This window comes from Trachinotus anak, unplaced genomic scaffold (genome assembly GCF_046630095.1).
Source record: "Trachinotus anak isolate AG129_WGS33_773 ecotype Australia unplaced genomic scaffold, CSIRO_AGI_Tana_v1 ptg000028l, whole genome shotgun sequence".
In the NCBI taxonomy this organism is placed as follows: domain Eukaryota; kingdom Metazoa; phylum Chordata; class Actinopteri; order Carangiformes; family Carangidae; genus Trachinotus; species Trachinotus anak.
Genome location: NW_027273879.1, coordinates 10,619,130 through 10,644,673, shown reverse-complemented (window position 1 = coordinate 10,644,673; position 25,544 = coordinate 10,619,130). Strand labels below are relative to the sequence as shown.

Sequence of the window (25,544 nt, the reverse complement as noted above, 5' to 3'; positions counted from 1 at the left end):
GTTTATAAGAGACTTGTGACTCAGAGTACAAAAAAATAATTAACCCCGTCTGAGGATAGTCTATGTTTTTGTCCAACAAAATACTCTGCGAGGCCTTTAGAGCATTAAGTGTATGACATAATATAGCTCACATTCAAATGGTCAGTACAACAGAATGATATTCAGACACATAATCTAGTCTGACAGTAAAATTTTCATAGCATTCTGTAAGGCAGGACTTAGGGTCATAAAAGAAGACGAAGATAAATGTGCCTGTTTTAAAATGGCTCGATGGATTTATACACTATAACAGCATAATAAGAAATTTCTGTGGCTTCTATAATATAGCTCAATTTACTTAACCACAGATGTATACAGTATATCCATATACAATACAGCCATCACAATGTTTCAAAAGGCGTCTCATTGATGTGGAAAATATTAACTTTTAACTGACCTTTAATATTTAAGTTCTCCTCTGGACCTGATGTTACTCTAGCATTTACCATGACATTCAATACTGACTAATCCTATTGATACTTCCCTTTAAAAAACCTAACTGTTTCCAGTTATGAAAGTTGCCTAATAAACAGTATAGTTACACTGATATGAAATCATCTCTGAGGGGTATTCATAAGAATAGGTAGATACTTACTGAGGTTGGTGTTTAAAAATGATGCTCTGTCTTCCAGTAGTCCTGTTCGACTTTGGTCTTTCTGAGAGATCTTCTCCTTCAGCCGTCACCTGCCCCATGATGTCAGACAGACTTCATTTGACTAATTCAATAAGATCGCTCTCTGCCCTGTCCATTACAGAGCAAGTCGAGGCCAGAGCCTGACGGGGCATTTCAAGTCATAAAAGTACTACAAGGCTACAGATACAGGGCTTCTCTCATGATATATATATATATATTTTTAACTTAAAGTGTCTTTAGTTTCATCACACATCAATCGTTATTATACTTTATTATATAACTAACTATCCAAAGAAGCAATGTTTGTAGCGTATATATAGTGACCAGCTGAACTGTCCAGGCACAACAATCAACTGATTAAAGAGGTTATGCAGAGGAAATGGTTTATTTCCATGATAAACATTAGACTGGACATCATTTTAACAAAATGTAAAAAAAAGTGCATTACACATGAACATTGGCAATGTACAGTACAGTACACAAAGGTTAACAAAAAACAATCAATGTAACAAAATCTTACTCCCAGGTAGGTTTATCATGTTTTGTATTTTTTTACTCATCTCATACTCACATGCTTTGGGGCAGACTTGTGCTCTATGAATACACTCTATGAGTGCCTGCCCCTCTCCCTTGAAATTACAATATGTCTTAATGTCCTTCCCCACAAAGTCCTCCTCTTCTGGCCCTTAAATAGGATTGTCAGTTAGATGTCTGCTGCCTGGGAATAATGCCATAAAAAAACAATCATTGCCATTTTTAATAGAGCCTGAAGACATTTGCCTAAATTAGAGATGGCCCAAAATACTTTTTTTGCTGTGGTGCAAACACGAGAACTTAATTATAAGTTTTTCTCAATACACAGTAGCATTATCAGTGCTTTTCTTAATATTGACCACATCTGCAAGCTAATGTACTCAATAGCAAATTGTAGAGAAAACTATATACAGACTGGTAAATTTCAGAGACTTAAATCCTTCTTATCTCATGTTTTAATGTAAATGATAGTTCTCATTCCAGCAAGTAAGGTTCTTCAGCCAGCTATTGAACCAATACAGTGTACCACAAGTTTCAACAATATCAAACAAATACAATATTATTATAGGCTATTAATAAATGGAAGTCCATCAAGTATGTGTGTATTGAGGGAGAGGAGGCTGCTGTGCATGAGCTTATGTGTGTTTGCATACATTATATTATGTGCCAAGTTATACATTTGCAAGGAGCATGGTTATTATTGGGAGTGAGGGTAAGTAATGTACAAAAAAACCAGACCATCAACACACTCACAGAAACTTTGCAAAGCCTGTGATGCTTTATGACAGAGCTAAGGCCGAGGTTAAGGCACTTAAATGCAAAAACAAATACAACACATGAAGCAAACAACCAAACATAGTGCTGTGGTCTGGGAACACAAACACAAGGATTTAGTGCGCATAACATCACATGAATGTCAAGCACCCTGATCAGGTCCACCTGTCAAGAGCGCTAACATACTGAGAACAACTGGCTTAAGTTAGACTCATTTTAAGAATATATTAAAGGAATTGTTTGAGATTTTGGGAAGTAGGCTTGTTTACTTTCTTGCCAAGAGTTAGATGAGAAGATCACCCTCTTGACTGTATGGTAAATATGAGGCTGAAGCCAGTGGCCTCTTAGCTTAGAATGAAGAGAACTTGCTAGTCTGGGTCCACAGGCAAAACAAAATCTGCACCGCTTGAGCTCACAGAAGTGTAAAAATGAGCTTCATTTTTACCATACGGACATGACAGCTGTAATCTTGTTATTTATCTTTCAGCAATGCAAATAAGCATATTTCCCTTAATGTCAAACTATTCCTTTAATCCGTCTTTCACAGCGTTTAACAAGCTCTAAAGTTTGTAACATTTCTTTTAGCCGCAATATTCATGAACTACCTTATGGTAACTGCAACTTTATTTTTAGTTTTGAAATGGTTCTATTTTAGATGTTTGTGGCATCAGATGCTGTCAACAACTTTGTGTAAGTGCCTTATGTTACATCATGCTCAAATGGCCACGTGAGGGAAAGAACAGGTTAAAGGCGAAACCTAATTACTTAAATCTAACTAGTGGAGCAAACCCGCAGCTCCCTGGGATCCAGTTAAGGGAGGAGAAGGAACAGAGGATGCTTTATTGTTGTTTGTCTAACTTTCTACTGATCTAATTAAAGAAAAGCAAAATCTACAAAAAATACAATATAACCCCATGATTAAATAATTTGCATTCATTCTTTACACAGTTTTCATTTCTTCTGAAGCACCCAGATCTTTAAACACAGTCATAACACTTGCATGTGCTTTTCCTGCAAACAAACAGGCATCATTCAGTACCATTCCAGCACACCCAGCGTGCCAAAAACAGTAAGAACACAACATCAACCAAACAGAGGAATTTACAGAGTAACACCCTGTGGCACAGCAACTTTGGATTGAACTTTAACGAAATTGTTTAAAAATATGCCTCAAGCTGTCTGAACATGTACAAAATGAAAAGTTTCAATAACAAATGAGGAAAACACTTGAATTAATGGACTTTAGGGATAGAGAGGGTTTAGATGTAAAGCTAAGCTTTTCAGTTCTCTTGATAGGTTACTGCATTTAAAATGAGGAAAATCTACTCTTGCCAATTGATTAATTAACACTTATACTAATTTCCACATCGTAACTGGGGGTATTTCATTTGGTGATTTGAAAGTCAGAATAATAATAACTGAATTTTTATTTCATTTCACAAAAACAATAAATTATCAACAAAATTTACAGTAGCACCTGCTGTTGACTGTAACTGCCTGATGATTATTAGATCAAATAATATTATTCTTACAGTGACTCTTAGATTTATCATTTGTGGTTTCTCTATTTCTGCTTCAGTGTTCTTAAATGAATTCTGATTGCATGTAGTTATAGATCTGACATATGTCTGTGCACTGTGTGAATGGATACTAGAGTTGTGCTCAAGTGCTAAATCTATACATGACTGGTGTGCCTTTGTTTTAGAAAAGGTAGTATAAGGTTTTTCAACATATTACCACAACGTTAACTCCTAGATAAATCACTACCTAGATTCCGACTGGGAACAAAGGCAATAAAAGTATGTTGGTCAAAGGAAACTTCGCTGACCTTCTTCTCGACTATAATGATGAAGGTGATAAACTGGACCTGACAATATGATATGGCTTTGGTTACATCATAAATCATCTGACTGAGAGTCATATTTATGAATGTTGTAATATATCCAAATAAAAGAAAAGTATTTCTCCCGTCATTCTTCCAGGCCTAAGAAAAGGAGTTAGGATCAATTCAGTCAATTTACTGACGCGATTTGTTGCCACTTGAACTAAATAAAGACTAACCTGAATCCTTTCAGTATATTTTAAAAACTCTATGAAAATTCAAGGTGACTTTAACATGTTTTCTGCTTAAGCATGTTGAGGATATGTTTTGTGATACTGCAGAGTCATGCGTGGCTAAACTTACTCACTTTAAAGACATGATTACATTGAGTTTAATGGAGTCAGGGTGAACCAACCACTGAGCAGAGACAAAAGTCTTTGACCAAAACAGTCTTAGATGCTTGTGGTCCGAGGTACGACTATTTTCAAAGAGGCATAAAGAGGCTCACATATGCTCACATCCTTTTTAAAAACATGATTATGCTTTCACATGAAATGCCCTCTAGTGGTGCAAAAGCAGCTGCAGCAGGGAAAATATAAGTGGAGTTAAATGAGGATTCAGTTATCAGTGGTAACATGAGGGATGCAATCAAACAGGCTCAACAGCAAACATTCATTGAGCTCCTTTTGATACTATTGATGAGTTGGATTGAAAAACATACAGTACACTGACAGAAGCATGTCGCTCCAGGTATTTTTCTTTCCATCAACATCAAAATGTTAACAATAGCTCTCTCAGGAGTCAGAATGGGACAACAGCTAGATCTGATAAACCTTCCTGTCTCCTGATTTGGGAACACATCAAACCTGTCTGTTGAGGGTAAAATGGCAGCATAATGCTCATCTTCACTGAGGGAAATGTAGGGAAGTGTGAAGATCCTGTATGTGTGGTAGGGCAGGCAGGTTCGGAAGAGACCAGGCAGGTCTGAGGGAAAAGTGAAGGGGACAAGAAAGTCCTCAGTCTCAATTCAGCCAGAAGCATTTAAGCCTTTAGCATATGTTGAAAACAACCAGCCTCATCTGGATCTTAGTGCCAGCAGACAATGTCAGGACACTCTGTAAATGCAAAGAGGGCCGTTGCAGCTTGTTACAGTGGAGCTTGAGGCCAGGACATGACAGTACAGGTCAGAGCAGAGCTTTGTTTCTGGTACGACACCACAGCGACAGTCATCTGAAAGCCCACAGCCATCATAGTGTACCTGTGGAGGCAGTGGCAAGCCTCCTCCTCCTCCATCTCTTCCTTTAAGGCAGGGGCCCCAGTGGGAGCTGACCCTCCATGGCCAAGCTTGGCAGCTTATCAAGCCGCTCCGTCCTCTGGCGCATCAGTTCCAGACCAAATTCTATCCCCAGTCCTGGCATTTGCAGCTGGGCCAGAGCCTGCTGCTGGAGCTCCACTGCACCACCAGGTTGTAATTTTAAACCTTCAGCAGTAGTCGCATTGATGGCCCCTGTACCCTCGCTTGAAATTTGTACGTCCACGTTGTCACCCTGCGGTTCATCCATGTCCTCCGTCTCCGCTGTGCTGTGGTCAGGAGGCGTGTCCTCACAGGTCATGGGTGAGACCAGTTTCTGGCGGTTGGCTGCTGGGACAGATGGGACACCTGGGGCGCAGGTGGCACAGCGGTAGAGGTGAGCACAGGGCTGGGCCAAGTTAGGTGGGACAACTGCAGGGGATGGTAAAGACTGAAGCATTGGAGTGGAAGCAAAATTCGTCCCGGGCGGATCTATGCATATGGAAGGGACAGTGCAGTGGCGGGAAGGGTTAAGGCGGTGGGAACGACCTCCTGCTGGACGGTCACAGCGCCGACCTTGTGGCAGACGCAGGCAGTCTTTACAGGACTGATAGGAGGGCTTCACTTTTAAAGGGTTTCCTGTGCTAGCACTGTCCTATATGGAGTAAAAGTTAGAACAGAGTACAGTATATGGTCAGTGGCATGCAGGATATTAAAATGTTAATAGCATTACATATATAAAATGCTTTGACATGAATGCCATTTTGAAATATGTAGATAAACACAACATGACTTTTCCCATAGTTAAAATCTATATTTTCTCAACTCACGTCAAAAGCTGCAGGGCAGCTGCGCTTTGCAGCCAGGCGGTTGCTGTTGTTAGTGTTCAGGTTGGCGAGGCCTAACCGGCTTTCCTCCGTCCTCTCAGCCTCCTCCCCTGCCCTCTTCCCATCTGAATTTCCAGGTGTTTGAGCCAAGGCCGCCATCTCAGCTTCTTCTTTTTTTGCCTCCTCCTCGTCCTCCTCCTCCAAAGTACTGAACTCAAGTCTCAGTCTCATGTCCTCCAGGGGGTCAAGACGTCCACACGTCTGAGCTGCCGTGCCCTCACCAGGCAGGGCTAGATGGGCCATGGGGAAACCCTCATCCTCCAGTAGGGCATCCCTCTCTACATCTTCAATCTCAATGAAAACTCTTTCCATACCGAGCAGAGGGGGGCCCCGCACTGGAGTGGAGGGCTCACTGTCTAGTGCGGAGTCTGACAAACGCCTGAAGTAGTAATTATAGTTAAGAGAGTCAAGGGGCTCCATCTCCAGACCCATACCCCTGCAGGGAGATGCCCCGCAGCCTCCCCAGGCTTCCTCCTCTCTGAGCACTGGTGTCTCCTCCCCACCAGTGCAGTGGCCAGAGGCTTGCAAATCATCTGATCCCTCCTCATCTGTCTCAGGCCTCCACAGCTTGTTGTGACGCTGTTTGCTGTGTAGGGACAGTATACTTTTGTTTACATGTGAATAAAACTGACAGACACATACAAAGCCTCACACAGCAGTTTTACAATTTTTAGACTGATGTAAAAAAAAAAACCCAAAAATCACCAAGGTGAGTTTAATTTGCTGAGCAAAGTGCAAACCTGAGCCAAACAGTAGACCTCCTTACCTGGCGTCCAGGATTCCCTCGTACTCTGCCAGCTGCCTCATGAAGCCGGCGTTTGGCTGAGCTATACTCCGCTTCTGCTTGACAAAGTTGTAGGCTTTCTCCAGAGACCAGCTGTACTCTTTCATTGCATAGGCAATAACTGTAGAGGCAGACCGGCTCACCCCCATCTTACAGTGCACAAGGCACTTGGAATTGTTCTTCCTATTGGACAGGAAGGAAATTCAACAATATCCCATTTGATGATCTAGTGGATGATGAGTTAGGACAGCATAGCAGAGTAACGATTACATGATTGCACATGTTGTTAAATACCAGAGATTATTAGACACCAGACTGGATGTGATGATTTTCAGGATTGTGCTCCACATTTAGCATGTCTCAACTTTAGCTCTTCCATTTTTATTTGTACAAACATCCTTTTCTACCTCAGGTTAGCATGGTTAGACAGTTGCATAGCAACCAGAGTGACTGCACCATTTCAGCTCTCTCTCTCTGTTACTGGCACAACCCACAGCTGCGTCTTGGAGAAAAATGTGTCCTGTGTGATCACAGCCCCAGTGCTCTGAGAGAGTGCATGATGTGAGACACTTAAACTGTGATAATTCAAAAATGATGACTAACAACTCCATCTATTAACACCAAAGTGCTGTGGGAGCGCAGTTATGTTGATCAAACACTTCTTGGACAACAACCTGGTGTTCCAGTTTAAAATCTGTATCATTTCCCCCTCAAATCTGTCAAATGCGCATAAAAAAAGCACTGGTTTATTTTTAAGTGTAGGATCTCACTTGGCTTTGACAATAAAGTTGTAGGTGTCGTTCCAGTGGGCCAGCAGGTCGGTGGCATCCTCATCATACACACGGACGTTGTGATAAGAAAACATCCCTGGAAAGAAGTTGTCAATCTCTCTGGTAACATTCAGGATGTAACCCACTCTGCAACCAAAGAAACAAAGCATTAGTTTTTCTTTCCCTGCTTATTGGTTTGACTGTTACTCAGTGCAGTAGAAATGAATACACACTGCTGCGCTGATTCAATTACTGACTGAAAGTCATGTAGAGACATGCCTGTGTTTTCAACAAGTTAACTTGATATAATTTTTATTCTTTGCTCGCCAAAACCTAAGATGTCTGAAATATTGCTTTACGGGGTACATTCACTGGGCACTATGAACAAAGTGTCTAGATTCATTCATTCTATTTCTTTGGCTAATTCTGTCTGTAATTCTGTCCAGTAGATAGATAGATAGATCTATCTACTGTCTGAGCACAGTAAACTCATAAATAAATGCATTTTGCCTTCAATCAGTAGGGGAGATAAATATATATTATAGATAACAGCTACTTTCAGATTAAAGTACACATGCATAGAATTTATTTAATCCTGTATAAGAATACACTATTTAGGATTACATCAGAAAAACATGATATGTGTATATCAGCTCACCCGCAGTCACGTAGTTCTTCCAGGTTTGAAGCGTTCCACTCAGAGCCCTACGGCGGTAAAGACACAGAAACATTACTGCTAAGGGTTTACTATGAAAGGCTACTTATTTTATTGAGGGAAGAATAAGCCACAGTGTGACAGTATTTGAGTAACAGAATGTAGGAAAAGTGAAGAAAATAATGTCATATAACAACATGAAAATGTAGCATAAAGTCAAAATTCTCACCAAGTAGACGTGGTCAAAGATAAGTGTGGCCTTGTCCATCTGGCCCAGGATCAAAAGCATCTCGTTGTCTATGAACTCCTTGTACTCTTTGAGGTTACGGCTCATATGCTGCTCCAACTCGTTACGGATCTGAGGATCAAAAACATAAAAAAATCTAGTTTCACAGTGTATTTCCCACAGTGAGTCAAACACTAATGCTTTTGTTGTAAAGTTTTTTTTGTTTTCTCCTCTTCTTGGAATAATATATGCATAATTCTTGGGTGAATTATTTCCAAGGCAATACTGTGTGAAAACCACTCTTTCACAAACACTGTATAAAAGACATTTATATTTGCCAGGATGTATCTTTACCCTACAGTAAAGTATTAAAGACACATTGCTGAGGTGTTGATCTGGCACATACTTCCTTGGACGTGATGTTCTCCAGGTCTTGAAACATCATGATGTTGCGTAGCTTGGCTTTAATGAGACACTCTGTTCTCTCGCGCTCGGTTGGCCTGCACATAATGAGTCAATACATCAGCAGTGCCTTCTGACTGAAAATTAGCATAACAGTGTAACATGTTTCCACAGCTGAAAACAAAGGGCAGCAACAAAAGGACAACAGCTGGTGTCTAAAGAATTGCAATCAGGTCCCTGACTAAGGACACACACATGCCAGGGCTTGTTGGTCCAGCACAAAACACTACTGGTTTCCTGGTTTCCCTACATGTCATATTATACTGCTCCAGTTTTCTCACAACTAAAACTCAGGCAGCCTGAAGGGTCTCACCGATCGACAAACATGGTGGGCGAATCGGGCCTGGTGGTCTCCAGGTCGGTCATAGTGTTCCACTCATTAATGCAGCTTTGCTCTGAGGTGACGCAGCTCTCGTAGAAGGCCATCCATGTGAGGGCAATGCCCCCCGGGAAGTAGTTGAACCGGCGTGCCACCTCGCAGGCTTTGTGGAGGACCTGCAGGGCAGACCTGTGACAACGCAGGGCAAAAAGGCTTGACCACCAGAAATCATGAACAACAAGAGGGATGTAATGTGACAGGAGCAGAGCGAATAAGAAACCTGCTCTCAGCAAAGAAAACAAAGCAGAGATTTGTTTAGTGGTAATTCTGATAAGTGACCAGCAGGTGGCATTCAGATACAAGAGGATGTCTTGGACCAGGAGTGTCTTCACAATGGGGAACATGGTGGTAAATTAATATCAAATGTTCCAGTTGTTTGAAAGTGACTCACACCAAGAAAATGAATATTTTAAATACTTAAACTAGATTTTAATGTGGTGGATGGGTGAGGCTGAATGCTTCTACCAAGTTAAAAGGACAACTCAGTTTTAGGGTGACAATACTTTCCCTACTGACTTGTCAGGGACAAGTTTATCTTTTTATCATACCTGTGAAAAATAGTAGCTCCCAACAGTAATATGACATACGAGATTTCATTGTGCCAGATATGTTTTTCAATATGGATTTGGTTAGACACAAATCATTAGTTTTGGCAAGAAAAGTGTTCACACTAGGGAAACTAATACAAAGCCTCAATGTTGGAATAAGACTACAAGTTATCTCTCTACCTTTTTGTGACGCTGCTACTTGATCCCCTGATTGAGCTAACCTAGGCTAATCTCAGTGTTAAGCATGCTGTTCCTTCACCCAGCTCACAGGCATAAAAAGGATCTCCACGCACCTATCTAATTGAAAATTGTACAAATTGTGATATATATTAACACTAACTGTGGCAACAAGCTTGGCAGGACATGAAACAACCCAGAAAACTCTAATTAACTTTAACAACATGCCCCGAGGGCCGTACACATGCTCTAAAAACTGTTTAATCTAAGACAACCTTCCTCTAGTGTGGACCATGCAACAACCCCCCCCCCCCCCCGACACAAGCTCACACACCACAAACACACAACAGTAATCCCAGGTAAACATGAAGCATGTGCTCACCACATGGCCTGCACGGATACAGGCTTGAAGACATGTGACCGCCCCGCTGTGTTCACACTGAAGCCTCTGGTGAGGAAGAACAGGAGAAGGAGGAGAAGGAGGATCAGTTTGAGTCTGGATGGAGATGAAGAGCAATGAGGGGGATGTAAACACAGACTGGACGGGGCTGGTTCATGGGACTATTCAGGCCACCAACCAGTGGAACATTCCTCCAGCATACAGACACAGAGACAATGTTAACAGGTCAGCAAGAACTGTTCTCACAGGGAGAGAAAAATCAGTGTAATTCACTCCTCTGCCACTGGTGGGCAGTAAAACCTACAATGCAGAAAACAACCAAAACCCCATGTCTGACTTGTGCAAAGATGCAGCTTCAGACCTGGCTGAATCTGAGCAGGAAAGTTTGCCAGCTGATTTAAGCATGAATCATTCCAGCTTTTATGAGACTGAAACTTACCCATCTCCATCTAAATGTATGTTGGTATCACTCCACAGCGGCAGCACCATCCCAATGGAGCAATTTTTACTGAGGGTCAGAAAGATTAAACAATTTAAAAAAATCTAATGAACAGATTAAACTGTGCTAAATGTAAAGGCTGCAGAGAGATGAACTACCTGTCCTTGTCTGTAAAATCCATTCCTAGGACAATGTTTTCCTCTGTATCCTGATGGCCGTTGGTGTAGATAACGACCATGTAGCGCACCCGGTCCGACCAGCCACTCTCTAATCGTACAGCCTGTGAAACGAAAGGAGACACTGCAAGAAACTTGTACTTCTGACCCTCCTTTCTAAAATGGCTTTAACTTGAAAATGAGTATGAGAATCAGTGTTTGTCAAGTCTGTAATTTTCTATATATTAAGTAAAATGAGCGCTTTAAATGTACAGCAACCACACAAACAATGCACGAAAACTTTTATCCAATGAAGCGCAAGTATTATACAAACCAGTTTAATGCGATCTTCAGACCGGAGGATCTTAAACATGACCTGCAGGTGTTGAGGTAAATCACCTGAAAGTAAACCAATAAGACTGATTATAAATGAATCAGTTACAGATCAGCGCTTTTTCTGACCTGTATTATCACAGCCTGGACATCGAAACAAAAGATCCTGACGGAGAAAATGATTCCCAGTCACCAATGTACAGTAACAAAAACTGCCATTAACAATCTGAAAAATGCTACTAAGATCCCACCTGACAATATAGAGAAAATAACTCAATAACAGGCTTCACTACAAAGATGCTCTTTCTGTGAAACATCATTTCTGACAAAAAAAACCTAAAGGTCAGCTACAAACGGGTCATTCATCATCTCTTATTGTGCGTTCATTGTCGGTTTTCTTTTCCAGTGGGAGGGAAAATGTTTGCAGATTTCTCTCAATGAGGACAAATCCAAACCCCGCAACCTTGCCGGTGGTGCTAAGCTACGGTGTGTACGGTGAGTAACACCTGAGCCATATACAGGCTGACTCGTGATTTGTCCATGAACGACTTCAGACTCAACAGGGATGTCAGATACTTGAACAACTGTGCGGATCTAAAAAAAAACAAAAACAAAAAAAAGAAACGGACGGACTGTACTGAGCATTTAGTTTATTTTTAGTTTGAGCAGGACTATGACAAATGTTATCGTCACTTTGATGTGCAGACAAAAAGCAGCAGCGTGATTGTGTAATAACTAAATCTGTTGGAGCCAATAACAAACGAAAACCAAAAAAAAAACCAAAGCTTTGGATGACACAGCACAAATATCTGCAGTAATTTAGACAATACAGATGTCGTCAGGCACTGAGAGCTGGACGACGACATCAGCACTGTCCTAGTTTGAAAGCTGAAAGAAAATAGTGATACAAATTCAAAGTACAGATATGTACGTCCTCTGATCATCTTATATATTCATTAATTTCATATTAAGATATATAAGACAAATGCAGTTCTTAAATACATTATAAACGCTTATATACAGAAACTGTCTATATATTCAGTTGAAATAGCTTTAAAGAAACTGTTACTTGTTAGAAATGATTTGTGGGTGTCTCTGGTGTTGAACTGTGGGTCACTTGAGGTCAGACCCAGCGAGGTAACAGTTAAGAGTAAAGACAGACAAACCCACTGAGGTTCAGCTAAAACAATTTTCCTTTTGTCTGGAGCTCATTTGTGCAGAGAATATGTTCTCAAAAAGAAAGAAGACACAAAGCTTCCTGTCTCTGTGTGGTTGTGTTTGTTCCTACCTGCATGCTTGTGGTGGGTCGGGGTCTTTGGTCCTTGTGCATTGCCACCCTGCTGGAGGAAGAGGGCGGCTCCTTTGACCATGAAGAAGCTCTCACTGAGGCTGGAAAATAAAGTGGAATGGAAAATAAATTGAAGGCTATTGAAGTCTTAACAAAAGTAAACTTTTCCTAACAGGATACGTCCAGATCCGAAAGTTAAAAAAAAAATAAAATAAAATTCAGAAGGCAAGAAATTTCAATCCTACATGATCAGTGATTGTCTTAAAATAACACCTACCCTTATTAAACATGTATCTTGACAGCCACACGCATGCTGTGCTTTCATTAATGCAAACATGCCTCATGCCCCTGACCGCTTCCATCTCCCATATTTTTTTTCTGTATTAGACTGAAATTGAGACCTGTTCTCTCGTGACATATGGGAGGATGGCTCTTCAACACATTAAACAAACTCCAACAACACTGTTTAACTGGACACAAAATGCTAACCGACCTCCACTATTCCAAAATAAAGCTGTCCAGGCGTTTCTTCCATGTGACAGTCTGATGCCACTCTTCAGAAGCAACAGACGCCCCATTGTGTTTTTTTTCCTGTATTCCTTTCTGGATCAGCATTTAAATATTATTTCTCAAGTCATTATCTCCAATCTAGAACCAGATCCTCAACCACTTATCAAGTACGTTTCGGCTTGAAATTAGGAGACAATCTATGTCTTAATATTTCACAGAATAATAAAATTGTGGTTGAAAGATGTTCAGGGAATTGGGTGGGTTAGGTTGACATGGTGAAATTATCTAGACTGAGCAACAACTGAATCAGTGTTCTTTGTAAGTTAAACTACTAAATAAAAGCAGGTGCGGAGAGAAATTTCAGTCCACACAATACAAAACAATAAGACATCCATAACATAATTATTTTCAATAGTGATTAAGCGATTTTACTTTCTTGATCGACTGATCAATTGTTTGGCCTCATCCGTGACTGAAAGTCAGCCGAGTCCTGAACCAGTGACTTTTACAGCCCTGTGTTTTCACAGCATTATGAACAGACTCCACTCGACTGGGTCTGCTGACTGCTGATGAATCAAGCATTACACCACGACTTCCCATGTGTGCTCAGGCTTTAAAACTTGCTCAGCCTGTGTTGGATGCAGCACCCCTGGCTCATGACCTTGCAGTGAGCAGGGGGAGAGCTTTAGTGTCTTTTCTCACACAGGACAGGGTGCAGCTTTGTTTAACCACAGTCTCATTCCCTTTTCAACCGACACACACACACACACACACACACAAAGCCTGGTATGACTGAGTGGGACCATCACAAGGCCTTTTGTTTCAGCTCCTCTGCTTCGTACCATCATTGTTTCTTTTCAAATTTATGCAGAAGACTGATGATTTTGAGACGATGGGGTAAATTAACTACAAAGCTTGATGCTGAAATGGTGATGAAACTGGCAAAAAATAACTTTCCTTGAACGAACTGACACTACACTTGAGAAAAGGCTCAAACATGATCAGGAAGAAAAATCCTCTCATTTGTCACCAGCATTAAAGCTTTCAAATGCAGCCCCGCGTGTTTCTAAAACTGTCTCGTGTCCTGAAAATGTAATGTTCCGTGCTGTTATATCAAATTGATCACTGATACCAGACATCCCATACTGCCACTAACAAGTGTCTACTATAAGGTCTTGATGTATGTGCCGCTGTGAAAACTTACATGCGACAGATCTCCCTCCGAGTCAGAGCAGCTTTCTCCACAAAGTGAGGCAGCACGGTTAACATGGCTTTATGAGAAGGTTTCATGACCAGATGCATCCTGATGGTTGTCCTACTATTCACAGCCTCCCTAGAAAAACTGTATCTCCTCCAGAAATCCCTTTCTAATGAACAGCTTCCCCATTCATCCTCTAAACCTGCACACTGACTGCAGCCTCCCCCAGCAGAGCGTTCTGGTTTAACGTCTCTCATCATGCTCTCGGTCTTGGCATGTCCCTCCTCTCCTCCTCCCACAAGCTTTCTTTTCCAACTCCGTCCTCAAATTCTCCTCGTCTGTGCTGCCTGCGTCTGCCCCGTCTCTGCTCCTCTTCGCAGCGCGTGCTTCAGCAACCAGCACTCCCTCTGCAACACTTTGCCACAATGCCATCATTCATGCAAGCGCTGGGAGGCGGTGGAAGCGCTACTTGGCGTCAGTCTCAAGTTTGACATGCAGAATCCTAAATTAAGACTCCACACTGATGAATCACTGAGCCACAGAAACATGTTAACTCATTGAGTCAGACAAAGGATGACATGACTGTTTCAACTGTGTTTGGCCCACACACACACACACACACACACACACACAGTGAGCACAATGACACCGTCTGTGCCAGAGATTTGATGACACAAAGCTTCTGTGACGCCGTGTTGATAAAAGAAAAGCTATGTGACGGAGCAGGATCAGGTGTTTGTGTGTTCTCTGTTATGTAACTGAGGACGGGAAGCATTATAAAAAATCTGTCACGTTAATCAGCAGCACCTCCAGCAGGTTTTTCTCCTCGACGACAGCGAGAAACTAAGGGCCATTAGAGAAAATAGATGCTATATGGCCCTTAGGGAGCCAGATTCGCTGACATCACTGAATCTTCAGGACTGAGGACAGGACAAGCAGCTCATCACAGGCCAAAAGAGTTTTTAATCATCAAGGCGGCACAGTTCTTTGGCAGTGAGATAGACTGCATAAATTTCAGAACGACTGTGAATGCACCAAAAAGGTCAATGCAGTGGCAATGTTAAATCAATCCTGAGTGAGTTGTGTGCTGTTAAAACCTTGTTTCCATTAAAGAACCATTACAGTCTCTGCAGAATCAACTGTGCTGGGCAGAAACACGAGCAAATAATACAAATATATATCAGCAGCAGCCTTAAAGATGACACGCTAACGTAAAGATTGAACATACTCTACTTCATGATGCCATCATGTATTAGCTATGCAAAGATTTTCAGCTGTACTGTTTACCCCTCTGGAGTCTGCCTATTCATCTGAGATTACACCAATCAATAGGTTTTATTCATAGTAACATAACTTTATTTATACATCATGTCGAGACAGTTTAAAGTGCTGATTTGGAGCTTCCACATGCTATCACATTTTTGTGTGTAGAACATGGAAAAAATTAATTATTTTCACAGATTTACACAGATTTGCAATGAAAAGGGCACAAAACCCAGCCGGGATAAAATCACTTTTTCTGCTGCACTACTGTACAGTGAAGCTATGTTTTCACAACCTTGAGCTGTTCTTAAATAGCATTTTGAGTAATCATCACTAAAGAGTTGTCCATTTTTATAGCCACCAGTGTCGTTTGGTCTTATTCTTTTTGTATTTTAGGTTCCTGGTAGCTTTATGTTTTGTTCAATTGACAAAAAGAGCGGTCAGACTTGTAGCTGAGTTTGCCCTGAAAACAGAGGACAGCGTGCATGTGCAGAAAAAGACAGTTTCAAAGTTTAAAGCAAATGAACCTGGCAAATAAATTCCAGCTTTCCCGTGCGATAAAAATTCATTTTGTTTAATTCTTTTTAAAACAGTCTCATAAGGTGTCTTAGAAATATTTAAACGCCAGATTAATATAAAATAAATATTCAAAAACACAAAAAAAGACTTTACGGTCTGAACTGATGATGTTGTTGTTCAGATTATACTTTTACTTCAACAGTTTAAAATGTAAGCCATCTGATTTCAGTCAGACTACCTCCTCAAATACATTCGGAGGCTGAAAATTACAGCTCGAGGCATCACTACCTGCTCGGATTTCCCTTTGTTGCTACTACAGATTCTTCCAGGGTCAGAGGGACCACAGACCACAACGACAGAACAAAAAAACACTTTCCACAAGAAGAAATCCAATGGTGTGTTTCCTTGTAAATCTGTTTGACGTCTTTTGTCTCTACAGAACTTTAAATGCACAACTTCTTAAACAGACAGATCTTACCTCTGATTATTTTTCCGGTCGTCATCGCTTCCAAAGTCCTGAAAGACAAAAACAAGGCAGCCAATTTAATGACTGACCCACTAACATGGTGTATCAGGAAACCACGTAAGGAGGCTACATTTTCTCTCTGTACTTCAAACAACTCTCTTCATGAATCTTATATTTGTGGCTGAAGTCCAGCAGAAGCGGGGGATTGTTCTTGTTGAGTCCTGGACTGGATCAGTGAACAGAGGCTCTTGCTCTGTGCAGCTTTATCTGCTGTTAAACGTTTAGAGGTGGCACAGCAATGCCAGGACTAGTCATTTGGAATAAAGTGTGCCGGCGCCATCTGCTGGTCCTCTCTGGTGGGTGTTGTGATCTGGTCTGCTCTGAACGCCCTGTAGAGCTGTCAGCTGAATCATGAGGACACCTTCAAAACAGCACAGGTTCAGCAAAAAACACATCCAAACATCACACCCATCCACTTTTTTTCTTCCCGCAGCGCTGGCTGACTCTTGCAGAATACTGAGAAGAAAGTGATATTAAAAAAACCCACTTATCATCAAAGGGGGAATGTCACTGCTTATTTTTGCGCCTCAGCTCAGTCGGGCCTACTTATGAGCACATAATCCACTTTCCTAAAACTAGAAACTGGAGCACTAACCCTGATGTTATGATTTCACTGGGATGTCAAATCTGGCACCGCTCCATATTTGGATGTTGTTTTTGTGACGCTAAAGATGTGGTTTTTCAGATAGGGTTTAATTTCCACCTCACAAAAATCAGTGCTCTCACTGTCAGGAGCTGAACCTCGCTGCAGTTTCCTAGAGCTAAAAACTTATCTATTTTTTTTTTCCCTCCAATGATGTGAAATATAGGCTTGACAGTGAATGCTCATATATAGGATTGTTTGGCGTGGGGCTGCCAACAGATAGGGTTTCCAATTCTGGATAAACCTGCGACACCTCAGCACCTCGCACCACTTGATCGTGCACCTCAGTGGCATCACTTACTGGGTGTTTTCTGCAAGTTCATAAACATTTGACCTTCCTGTCCCGGAAATTGGCGGCATTTCCCTTTACAGTCTCCTTGCGTTAGAGCCAATAAAAGCCCAATAACAAGGAGGGAGGACAACCTGAGTGCAACGCGGCAAATGTTTGTGCAGCAGCAAAATGAGCACTTTGTTCTGACAGCTAAACCCAGCAGCCCCCCCCTCCTCCTCCTCCACACCCGCCCCCCTCCCCCCGCTGCAGGATTTTGTTTACAAATCCGCTGCCACAGTAGCCACAAACAAGTCCCCGCTGGCAACAGTGCGACAATAGATCAAGTTTTTAACACGCACGGCGGCGGCGGCGGGCGGAAGTGAGGTTAACCCTTCCCGCAGGATAAGAAAACACCACCCAGCTCATGCAGGCGCGTTTCTCGGCGTTTCCTCATACCGCGCACACAAAGACCGAGCCCCGGCTTTTCCACTCACCTCCCCCGCACTGCTGTTGGTCGTGCTGGCCGAGGATGCTGCACTGGGGGTGGGAGAGCGCTGCAGAGTCACCAGGGCCATGGTCGGTGGGCTGCAGCCGCGGAGGGCAGCAGAAGATGAGAGGAGGAGGAGAAGGGAGGGGAGGAGGATCTGAGAAGATGCGCCGCCGAGATTGTCTCTGTCACCGGGGAGAAAAATGCCAAGTCAGACTCTCATCCAGCAGCACCTGACTCCTGAGCCCCGGCGGTGCTCCCTTTCGGTCCTGCTCCGTGCGTCCTCTGCGGCCACCGGAGTCCTCATGAGCGGGAAGTCGTGAGAGATTTCCTCCGTTTGCACCGAGCCAGCGACGGACCCCGAGATTTCATCGCTGGTGCGCAGACAGGCAAACAAAACACGGTGCAGGTTGCAAGCGGGGCAGAAATGACATGCAGCTCCGTCGGCTGCCTGTGATTGGCTGGCCTAGTTCGCGTATGCGCTGTCATTGGGCCAATGTTGTCAAGGTGACTGGAGAGACTGAGGACTCCCAAATACAAATGTGGAGCAAATTATATTCAGTTCATGCTACGAAACGCAAAGGAGACTGACCATTATTTCCACAGTCGATCAATCTGCTGGTTATTATGTAGATTATTGGTTGATCTCTGCAGCCTGACGCCAGGAAACTGTTACAATAACGTCATCATTTCCTACAGTCCAAGGTGATGTCATGTTTTGCCCAACCAAATAATCAATTTACTATAGTTGTTAAACATCAAGAAAAACAGCTAATGTTTACATTAAGATTAAACAAGAGAGCGTTTGGGTTTCATTTAAAGGTACATAAATAATAGTCAATTAACTTTCTGTCAATCTGGTACTTCAGCTAATGATTAGTTTCATTATTGATTCATCTTCCGATTATTAATAATTAATAATCAACAAACAGTCCAAAACCAAAAGGAGTTCAGTTTACTATCATGTTTGACAAAAAAAAGCATCAAATCCTCACATGTGAGAAGCTAAAAGAAACAAATGTTTGGTATCTGGCTTCAGAAAAATTACAATTATTTGATTATCAAAAACCAATTCATTGTTTGCAGCTTGATTAACCAACTAATTGTTGCAGCTCCAGGCTAATCAATTGATCAGCAAATCATTCATGTAGAGCCATAACAACGACCATGTATCTCTTATTGTGCAAATTACAGTACAGAGATTTACTGACAAAATAAAATAAAGCCTTACGCAGATTCAACAATTCAACTTTAATGGACCAAAGGCGCGTGGCTTCACACAAAATAAATAAAAGACGTAATTTTTATCCAACATTTATAAAATAAAATCTTCAGCCTCTTGAGGCCAAACCTTAAAATGTGTAGCTCTAAGCAGAGTCTGCACAGCGCATGATCATTTTTTAAAATGTCCCTCTGTTGGTTCTCATGGCCTAAATGGAAGAGAGGATAAACAAACCAGTCCAAGCACAAATGTGCTTCCGCTCTCATTAGACATGGGCAGTAGGCCTACCCTCAATTATCACTCCCTGCCTGTAATGAGATTGTCCCCTGTTGCTCTTCACCCATCATCGCTCAAATGATTCAGTCCATAGTCAAAGAGACTACTGCAGCATCCTGAGAGGTGAAAAAATATCCTCTTCCATTTTTTCTTTCTTTTTCATCCATCCTGGTCCATCTAACTTTTGTTCGGGGAGTGTGCTGTAGCATTTGCCTGGCTTGTTGTGGTGGTTGCCTGCCCTTCGGCATCCTGGTCACGACTGGACTCCTGGAGACCCCTGCCTAACGTCTCAATGGGCAGCATCAACGACGCGATGCCAGCCAGGACACAACAGCCACAGTACACGGACAGGGTCAAATACACGGACGCTCTGAGCATCACCTAGAACCAAAACACAAACACTGGGGAGCCTGGCAGAGAAATGGGCAGTCTCATCTGAGGGAGTCTGATATCAGACTGGCGCAGGAAATATTTTTTTACATCTACACCTACATTACAGCACCACAAGAATTCACAACATATACAAGCTATTATTGAAAGAAAACTAGACCTTCTTTATGAGATATGGTGTAAATGGCCACTGACTAGCAATAAAGTTACACATATAACACAATCTAATTTTAAAGTGACCACCAGCATATATATTATATATATACATAATATATATGTATACATACATATAAACATAAATAAATATCCATTCTTCCCAGACAATCATTCCTTATGATCGTGGTGAGTCTTGGTTTTTGTTGAACACCAGTGTGAGGTCAAAATTCCCTCTTGTTACATGGTTTCTTTAAAATTAGTGCTCAGATTTGCACAAAATTTGATCTAATGTTTCGTGTCCAACTTTTCATGAATCCTAATGTTTTTGTGTATTTCTGACCGTTAGTATTGTGTTGTCTTAAAAACAGAAAAATCTAACTTGGAGGTACAAAATGGTTTGTTCACACTCTAATGGATAAAACAGCAACTATTCCCACTAGAAAAACTAGAAAGCAGCAGTGAGGCAGATTGAGTGGGTGAGACTCTTCCCTTCCTAACTGGGTTGTGTAGAGATAGTCGCTCCTTCATACCTGTGCCACAAAGGGGGTGATCAGTGCACCCAACCTGCCCATCGCACTGGAAGTCCCCATTGCTGAGGCTCGGTTTTCTGTAGGAAATACCTGATGACAAAAGAGGAGCATTTTGTCTAAACTTATTATAAAACGTGTTTAATGTAAAAGTGGTGAAATGGTATGTAGACCTACCTCTGGTGTGTAAACAAAAACAACTTGGAATCCTCCAGAGATGAAGGCTCTGCCTATAAAGATTAGGACTGTAAGAGCCGTCCTACATGAGCAAAAAGGGAAACGCAGAGAGTGGAGCAGAGTGTTTTAATGAATTCCTTTTGTTCTAATTTGACAAAATAAAAACACATAGAGTCAAACTTACCTCCCAATACAAAAATATGAAGGCACAATGCACAAAGAAAACACGAAGAAACACATTGCCATGCTCTTCTTCCTGCCTATACACTCAACTGCCAGAAGGACAACTAAAAGACCTGAAACAAACACAAAAGATAAACAGTGAACTGTTGCCGTCAGCCGCTGTAAAGATACACTGAGGATGAATTACAACTCCGCACCTTAAGCCACTCCCTTTAACCACATATTTGTGTCTCACACACTCTCCTTAGGCTTAGTGCTGCAAGCCTGGGTGGTGATGTAAGTGAACTTCTATCAACAAGCCTAAAACACTTTAAGCCTGTTTTTTTCACGAAAGAGAAAATCATAAATGGCTAAATATTAATGTAACATAGCTTTATATGTGCACCAAATGTCGTTTCCAAGTTCAGCAGGTCTGGAGCTTCTCTGTTGTTACAGTATGATTTATGGATGATGAAGAAATGAGGAAGCATCCCCTGTGAATGCGCTTAACGCTGTTCTTGGCCACAGCATCATGACATGTCTTTACCTCACAGTTTCAATTTACACCCCACAGCTCATAGAAGATGCTAATAGGCAACATTTCACCTGGGAATTCAGCCAAGGTCGTCCATAAAAGGTCTTTGTAGTCAGCTGACGTCAAGTATTTGCATTCCAGACTACAGCTCGGCTCAATCTTGGCCCCTTGAGTTGCTATAAGGGAGGAGGGCAGTTTTATTTCGGTATTTGGTCAAATTATGACAAAGGTTAAAAGTGGAGCAGCTGTTACTTACCCCCACATGAATCTCCGGCTTGGAACATCTCAGTTGTCAACAGGATTATCCCATAGTAGGAGAAGGCATTTGCAAACCTTTGGATGAAATAATAATACAGCGCTCTAAAGACTAAGTCATGTGCAAGGAGTTGAAAATAAAGCATTAAATACTCACACCTTAGGGTGAGTTGGATAAATTTTATTAAATTTGATTAAATATTTGCCTTTGGTAAAAATGCCTGATTGAGGAAAGTTGGTGTAAGGGACACAGTAGAAAAATATGTTACTTATACTAACCATATAAACCACAGAAGAAGAGTGGTCCTCATATACTGAGGAGTGAAGAGATCTTTGATCTGTCCACGGTCTGTCTGTAAAATTAAAAATACAAGGCAAATTTGTTAATATTAACAATTAAGCGTTCACCTTCTGTAATAAATCTTTAGCCTCACCTGTTTATATGCAATCAATCTCCCTTGAGGCAGGACCTTGCCATTGTCTTTGGCGATGCATTCTAAAGTTCTCATGGCCCTTTCTCTATTTCCCATCAGCACGTCAAAGCGAGGACTTTCAGGCAGCCACTGTGTAACACAGAAAGTTCAGCTGAGAGTTTGACTCCAGCTGGTTTTATTTTAGGTATCTCTATTTAAACATACGTACAAAGCAGAAGCAAAGAAAGATTGCCATTGGTAAAGCGGACAGGCCGAGCAGCCACCTCCAGCCGAGAGTGGGCATTATCCACAGGGCCAGGAGGACCTCGAACACGGAGCCAACTGCCCAGAAAGCCTGAAACACACAAACACGTCAGTCAGGTGGGAATTAATGAGCAGCATACTTCATCAGGTTAAAAGATTCAGCACTGAAATACTGTAAACTCATGCGTTAATAATAAAATTGTCACAGTACCGCGATCAGCATGATGCAGATGCCTCTCGCCTTCACTGGGAGGAATTCAGAGTAGAGTGTCACCCTAAACAGAGACAGAATATTTGTCTTAGTTATTAATCATTAGGGAATTATTAAGGCATCTTGTCACATATGACGGAACCACAGAACTTACGACTGAGGAGCTCCTCCGATGCCAAAGCCTACGAGACCCCGCAGAACCAAGAGCCAGCCGTACACTGGAGCAAAGGCACTCAACAGGCCGTAGTACAGTGTCCAGCACATACAAATCGTCAGACCCTGTTTACGATAGCAACATATACACAAAACACATGAGTTAAACATGAGACAATGTGCAAAATCACTACTTAATATATGAGACTACTCACAATTTTTCTGCCATACTTGTCGGACACATTCCCCCATACCGGTGAACTGATCCCCATCCCAACAAACACCACCTGAGGCAAAAAAGGAAAAAGCATCTGAGCACAAATATTGACACATATACAAAATCAACAAACCACAGAACAACACCAAAAGGGACTTTACCGATGTTATAAGAGCCACCTGGTAGCTGGGCAGCCTCCACTCACAGTGCAGCTGAGGGCCTAAGATGCTGAGGATCATCATCTCCATGGCGTCTGCTACCTGCACTCAGAGAGGCATGGTGCTACATGAGAGACGCACAGTAACTGGGAACCAGAGGGAGGACTTTTCCATGTGTTTTAGGAGTCATACCCATGACAGTCCGGTGAGGAGAGACATCTTCCATTGGAACTTTCCAAAACCAATGGCCTCCAGTGCTTCGTCTACTGTAAAGGTTTCTGTAAGAGGATAAACAGAATCTCTTCAGAATCAAAACAGGAATATGCAACAACATTGGCTATTACACATTCAAAGAAGATTGGAACATTTCAGCAAGGTGCTAAGTAATGATGCCAGGGGCTGATGAGCGACTCTGAACAGCAGAACTAGCTGCCAACAGACCTCAGATCAGTACACAAACACAGAGGAGAGTTGTTGACTTATCTGGAGTACAGGATTATTAATAATTACCAGCGGTGGAAAGTAACTCAGTATAATTTACTCAAGTACATTAATGGGGTATTTGCATCTAAGTATTTTCATGTTATGCTACTTTATACTTCTCCTGCCCTACATTTCACAGAGAAATTGTTGCACTTTTTACACCATTACACTTTTTAACTTTTCAAAGCATAATAATATAAAATATATAATCAGTTAATCAAATATGATGCACTGTTTTAAATTAGGTCTAGATAGCAATGAAAACACTGACAGCTGCATAATAAATTACGTTTACTTTTCAAGATTTAAATACATTGTAAATGCACTGCAACTACAACTAACGGTGTTGCACAGACCTTCAGTTCTATTGGATCCATTTGTGGACGCATACTGTCCGGCAGCTGGGTTGACCCTCGCTGAGGTTATAGTGCAGATCTCATTGTCTGTTCCCTGGGACTCATCGCTGTAACCCACAAAATTTGCCTCACTGCAAAATGGAAGAAGAGAAATTAGACATTATTCGGCACAAAAGGCTCCATTTCTAGTAAAACGTATCGCCGTTTGACATAATTTAAAGATCCCTTGGAAGGGACCTGCAGTGTTTGACAGCAGCCCAGTATGGCAGCACAGCAGAGCGCATTATCACCGACAGCTGAGGGAATTAGAAATATACCACGATTTTGCTGTTTTACCTTGGATCGGGGTTCTTAAACCTCCTGTAGATGATCTCAGCTGGTCTTCTCCAACGATCCATGTCAGCGGCGTCGGTGTCAGAGACGCAGCCGTGGCGCACGGCTCACCACATACTGCCGTGTTGTTGCCAAACCTGTTAAACGAACTCAGTTTTCACTAAACCCGCTTTCAGGAGCAAACCCGAGGCCGTGCTGAGGAGACACCCAATCAGAGGACAATACCTGCAGATCGACAATGGGAGGGGTCACACCAGGAAACAAGACTGGAGTAAAATATCAGAAGTTTTGTGGGTTAGTTTCGGGCCTTTGGCAAAACAGGTTCACAGCTGATTAGGTTCAATAAAATCCACAAGAAGAAATGAGGGGGCTGAAAATAAAGAATCAACACTTTTGCAGCCTTATCACATACTTTGTTTTCTTGGATGTTTAGATGTCAAAGTGAAAATAATAGAAGAAAAAATCTTAGTCCACCATCTAGCCAGATTTAAAATATTTTGTGTTTTTTTTTGTTAAATTACACAAATATAAGCAGCAGAGATACAGCTGACTGTAATAATCTATTCCCATCCTCTCAATCAAGGTCGTTCATAACCAGTTTAATCATTTTAAGCAAACACAAAGAAGGTGTGTTTCAAAGCCCTTAAACTGGTCCTTTGACCACAGAATGTTTTATGAGAGGAGACAGAGCTTAAAATCACAGCCTGGAGCTACAATTATAGCAGCTCTGTGGCTGGGTAGCTATGTAACTGTTATAACCTGTAGCTGACAGCAGGTTGTGCTCTCATACTACTGGTGCTGTTGGTGTAATGAATAATGTCTCTCTAAAAGTTTCTGTGCATATGTTCATATTCACAAAGATGATCAAGGAGTTAATTAGACTGTCCAAAGCCTATTTCATCTCCAGACGCCTCATGAGAGAAATGTACTCCATTGGGACGGGGCAGTTTTTTTCAAAATGCAGTATTACTTCCTAGACTCAAGATTACCCTCTGTATCTCCAACAAGTTTCTGGTCTCTGCTGACTGAAATAAACTAAAACCATTGGCTAAAAAGAACACAGAAGAAACAGTCAGAAATGCTAACCACTATGCTGTCATAACAGGAGAATGGCCATCAGGAAATTTATGGGCTGTTCAGAAACGCTAGTAAAGTTCTAATACGGAAATGTTAAAAATTCTCTATCACAAGTGAAGGTTTTGCATTCGACATGCTACTTAAGTAAAAGTACAGATGCATTAT

At 41.7% G+C, this 25,544-nt stretch overlaps 2 protein-coding genes across 3 annotated transcripts; both read right to left on the bottom strand.

The window, feature by feature from the left end:
• Positions 1–1,035: 1,035 nt before the first annotated feature.
• Positions 1,036–18,433, bottom strand: ssh1b (slingshot protein phosphatase 1b). Of its 2 annotated transcripts, XM_071465786.1 has the most exons (15): positions 18,022–18,433; positions 16,566–16,603; positions 12,598–12,698; positions 11,311–11,375; positions 10,980–11,101; positions 10,822–10,890; positions 10,365–10,430; positions 9,192–9,386; positions 8,823–8,916; positions 8,420–8,548; positions 8,194–8,240; positions 7,536–7,682; positions 6,748–6,948; positions 5,925–6,567; positions 1,036–5,749 (listed from the first exon to the last, which is right to left on the bottom strand). In XM_071465786.1, exons 1-15 carry the CDS (start codon positions 18,100–18,102, stop codon positions 5,105–5,107), a joined length of 2,643 nt encoding a protein of 880 aa, XP_071321887.1. In that variant the 5' UTR covers positions 18,103–18,433; the 3' UTR covers positions 1,036–5,104. The 2 variants fall into 2 exon arrangements, with proteins under 2 accessions (XP_071321887.1, XP_071321886.1); XM_071465785.1 differs by lacking the exons at positions 16,566–16,603; positions 18,022–18,433 and adding an exon at positions 14,312–15,034.
• A 626-nt stretch (positions 18,434–19,059) lies between these two features.
• On the bottom strand, positions 19,060–24,676 carry LOC139611271 (synaptic vesicle 2-related protein-like). The gene is made up of 16 exons (XM_071465787.1): positions 24,306–24,676; positions 23,970–24,100; positions 23,323–23,408; positions 23,134–23,232; positions 22,971–23,042; positions 22,757–22,881; positions 22,603–22,666; positions 22,357–22,482; positions 22,149–22,277; positions 21,994–22,067; positions 21,716–21,792; positions 21,531–21,635; positions 20,947–21,058; positions 20,763–20,844; positions 20,589–20,678; positions 19,060–19,893 (listed from the first exon to the last, which is right to left on the bottom strand). Exons 1-16 carry the CDS (start codon positions 24,365–24,367, stop codon positions 19,690–19,692), a joined length of 1,638 nt encoding a protein of 545 aa, XP_071321888.1. The 5' UTR covers positions 24,368–24,676; the 3' UTR covers positions 19,060–19,689.
• Between the last annotated feature and the right edge of the window lie 868 nt (positions 24,677–25,544).

Excerpts from the sequence above, each read along its gene's own strand:
- ssh1b (XM_071465785.1), bottom strand. The coding sequence starts at position 14,565 with ATGATGAGAGACGTTAAACCAGAACGCTCTGCTGGGGGAGGCTGCAGT. Across the intron at positions 10,891-10,979 it reads GATTTTACAGACAAGGACAG|TAAAAATTGCTCCATTGGGA; the intron begins GTAGTTCATCTC and ends TCTGACCCTCAG. Across the intron at positions 8,241-8,419 it reads TCTTTGACCACGTCTACTTG|GGCTCTGAGTGGAACGCTTC; the intron begins GTGAGAATTTTG and ends TTACCGCCGTAG.
- LOC139611271 (XM_071465787.1), bottom strand. The coding sequence starts at position 24,367 with ATGGATCGTTGGAGAAGACCAGCTGAGATCATCTACAGGAGGTTTAAG. Across the intron at positions 23,233-23,322 it reads TCCTCACCGGACTGTCATGG|GTAGCAGACGCCATGGAGAT; the intron begins GTATGACTCCTA and ends CTCTGAGTGCAG. Across the intron at positions 20,679-20,762 it reads TTTTTGTTTACACACCAGAG|GTATTTCCTACAGAAAACCG; the intron begins GTAGGTCTACAT and ends TTTTGTCATCAG.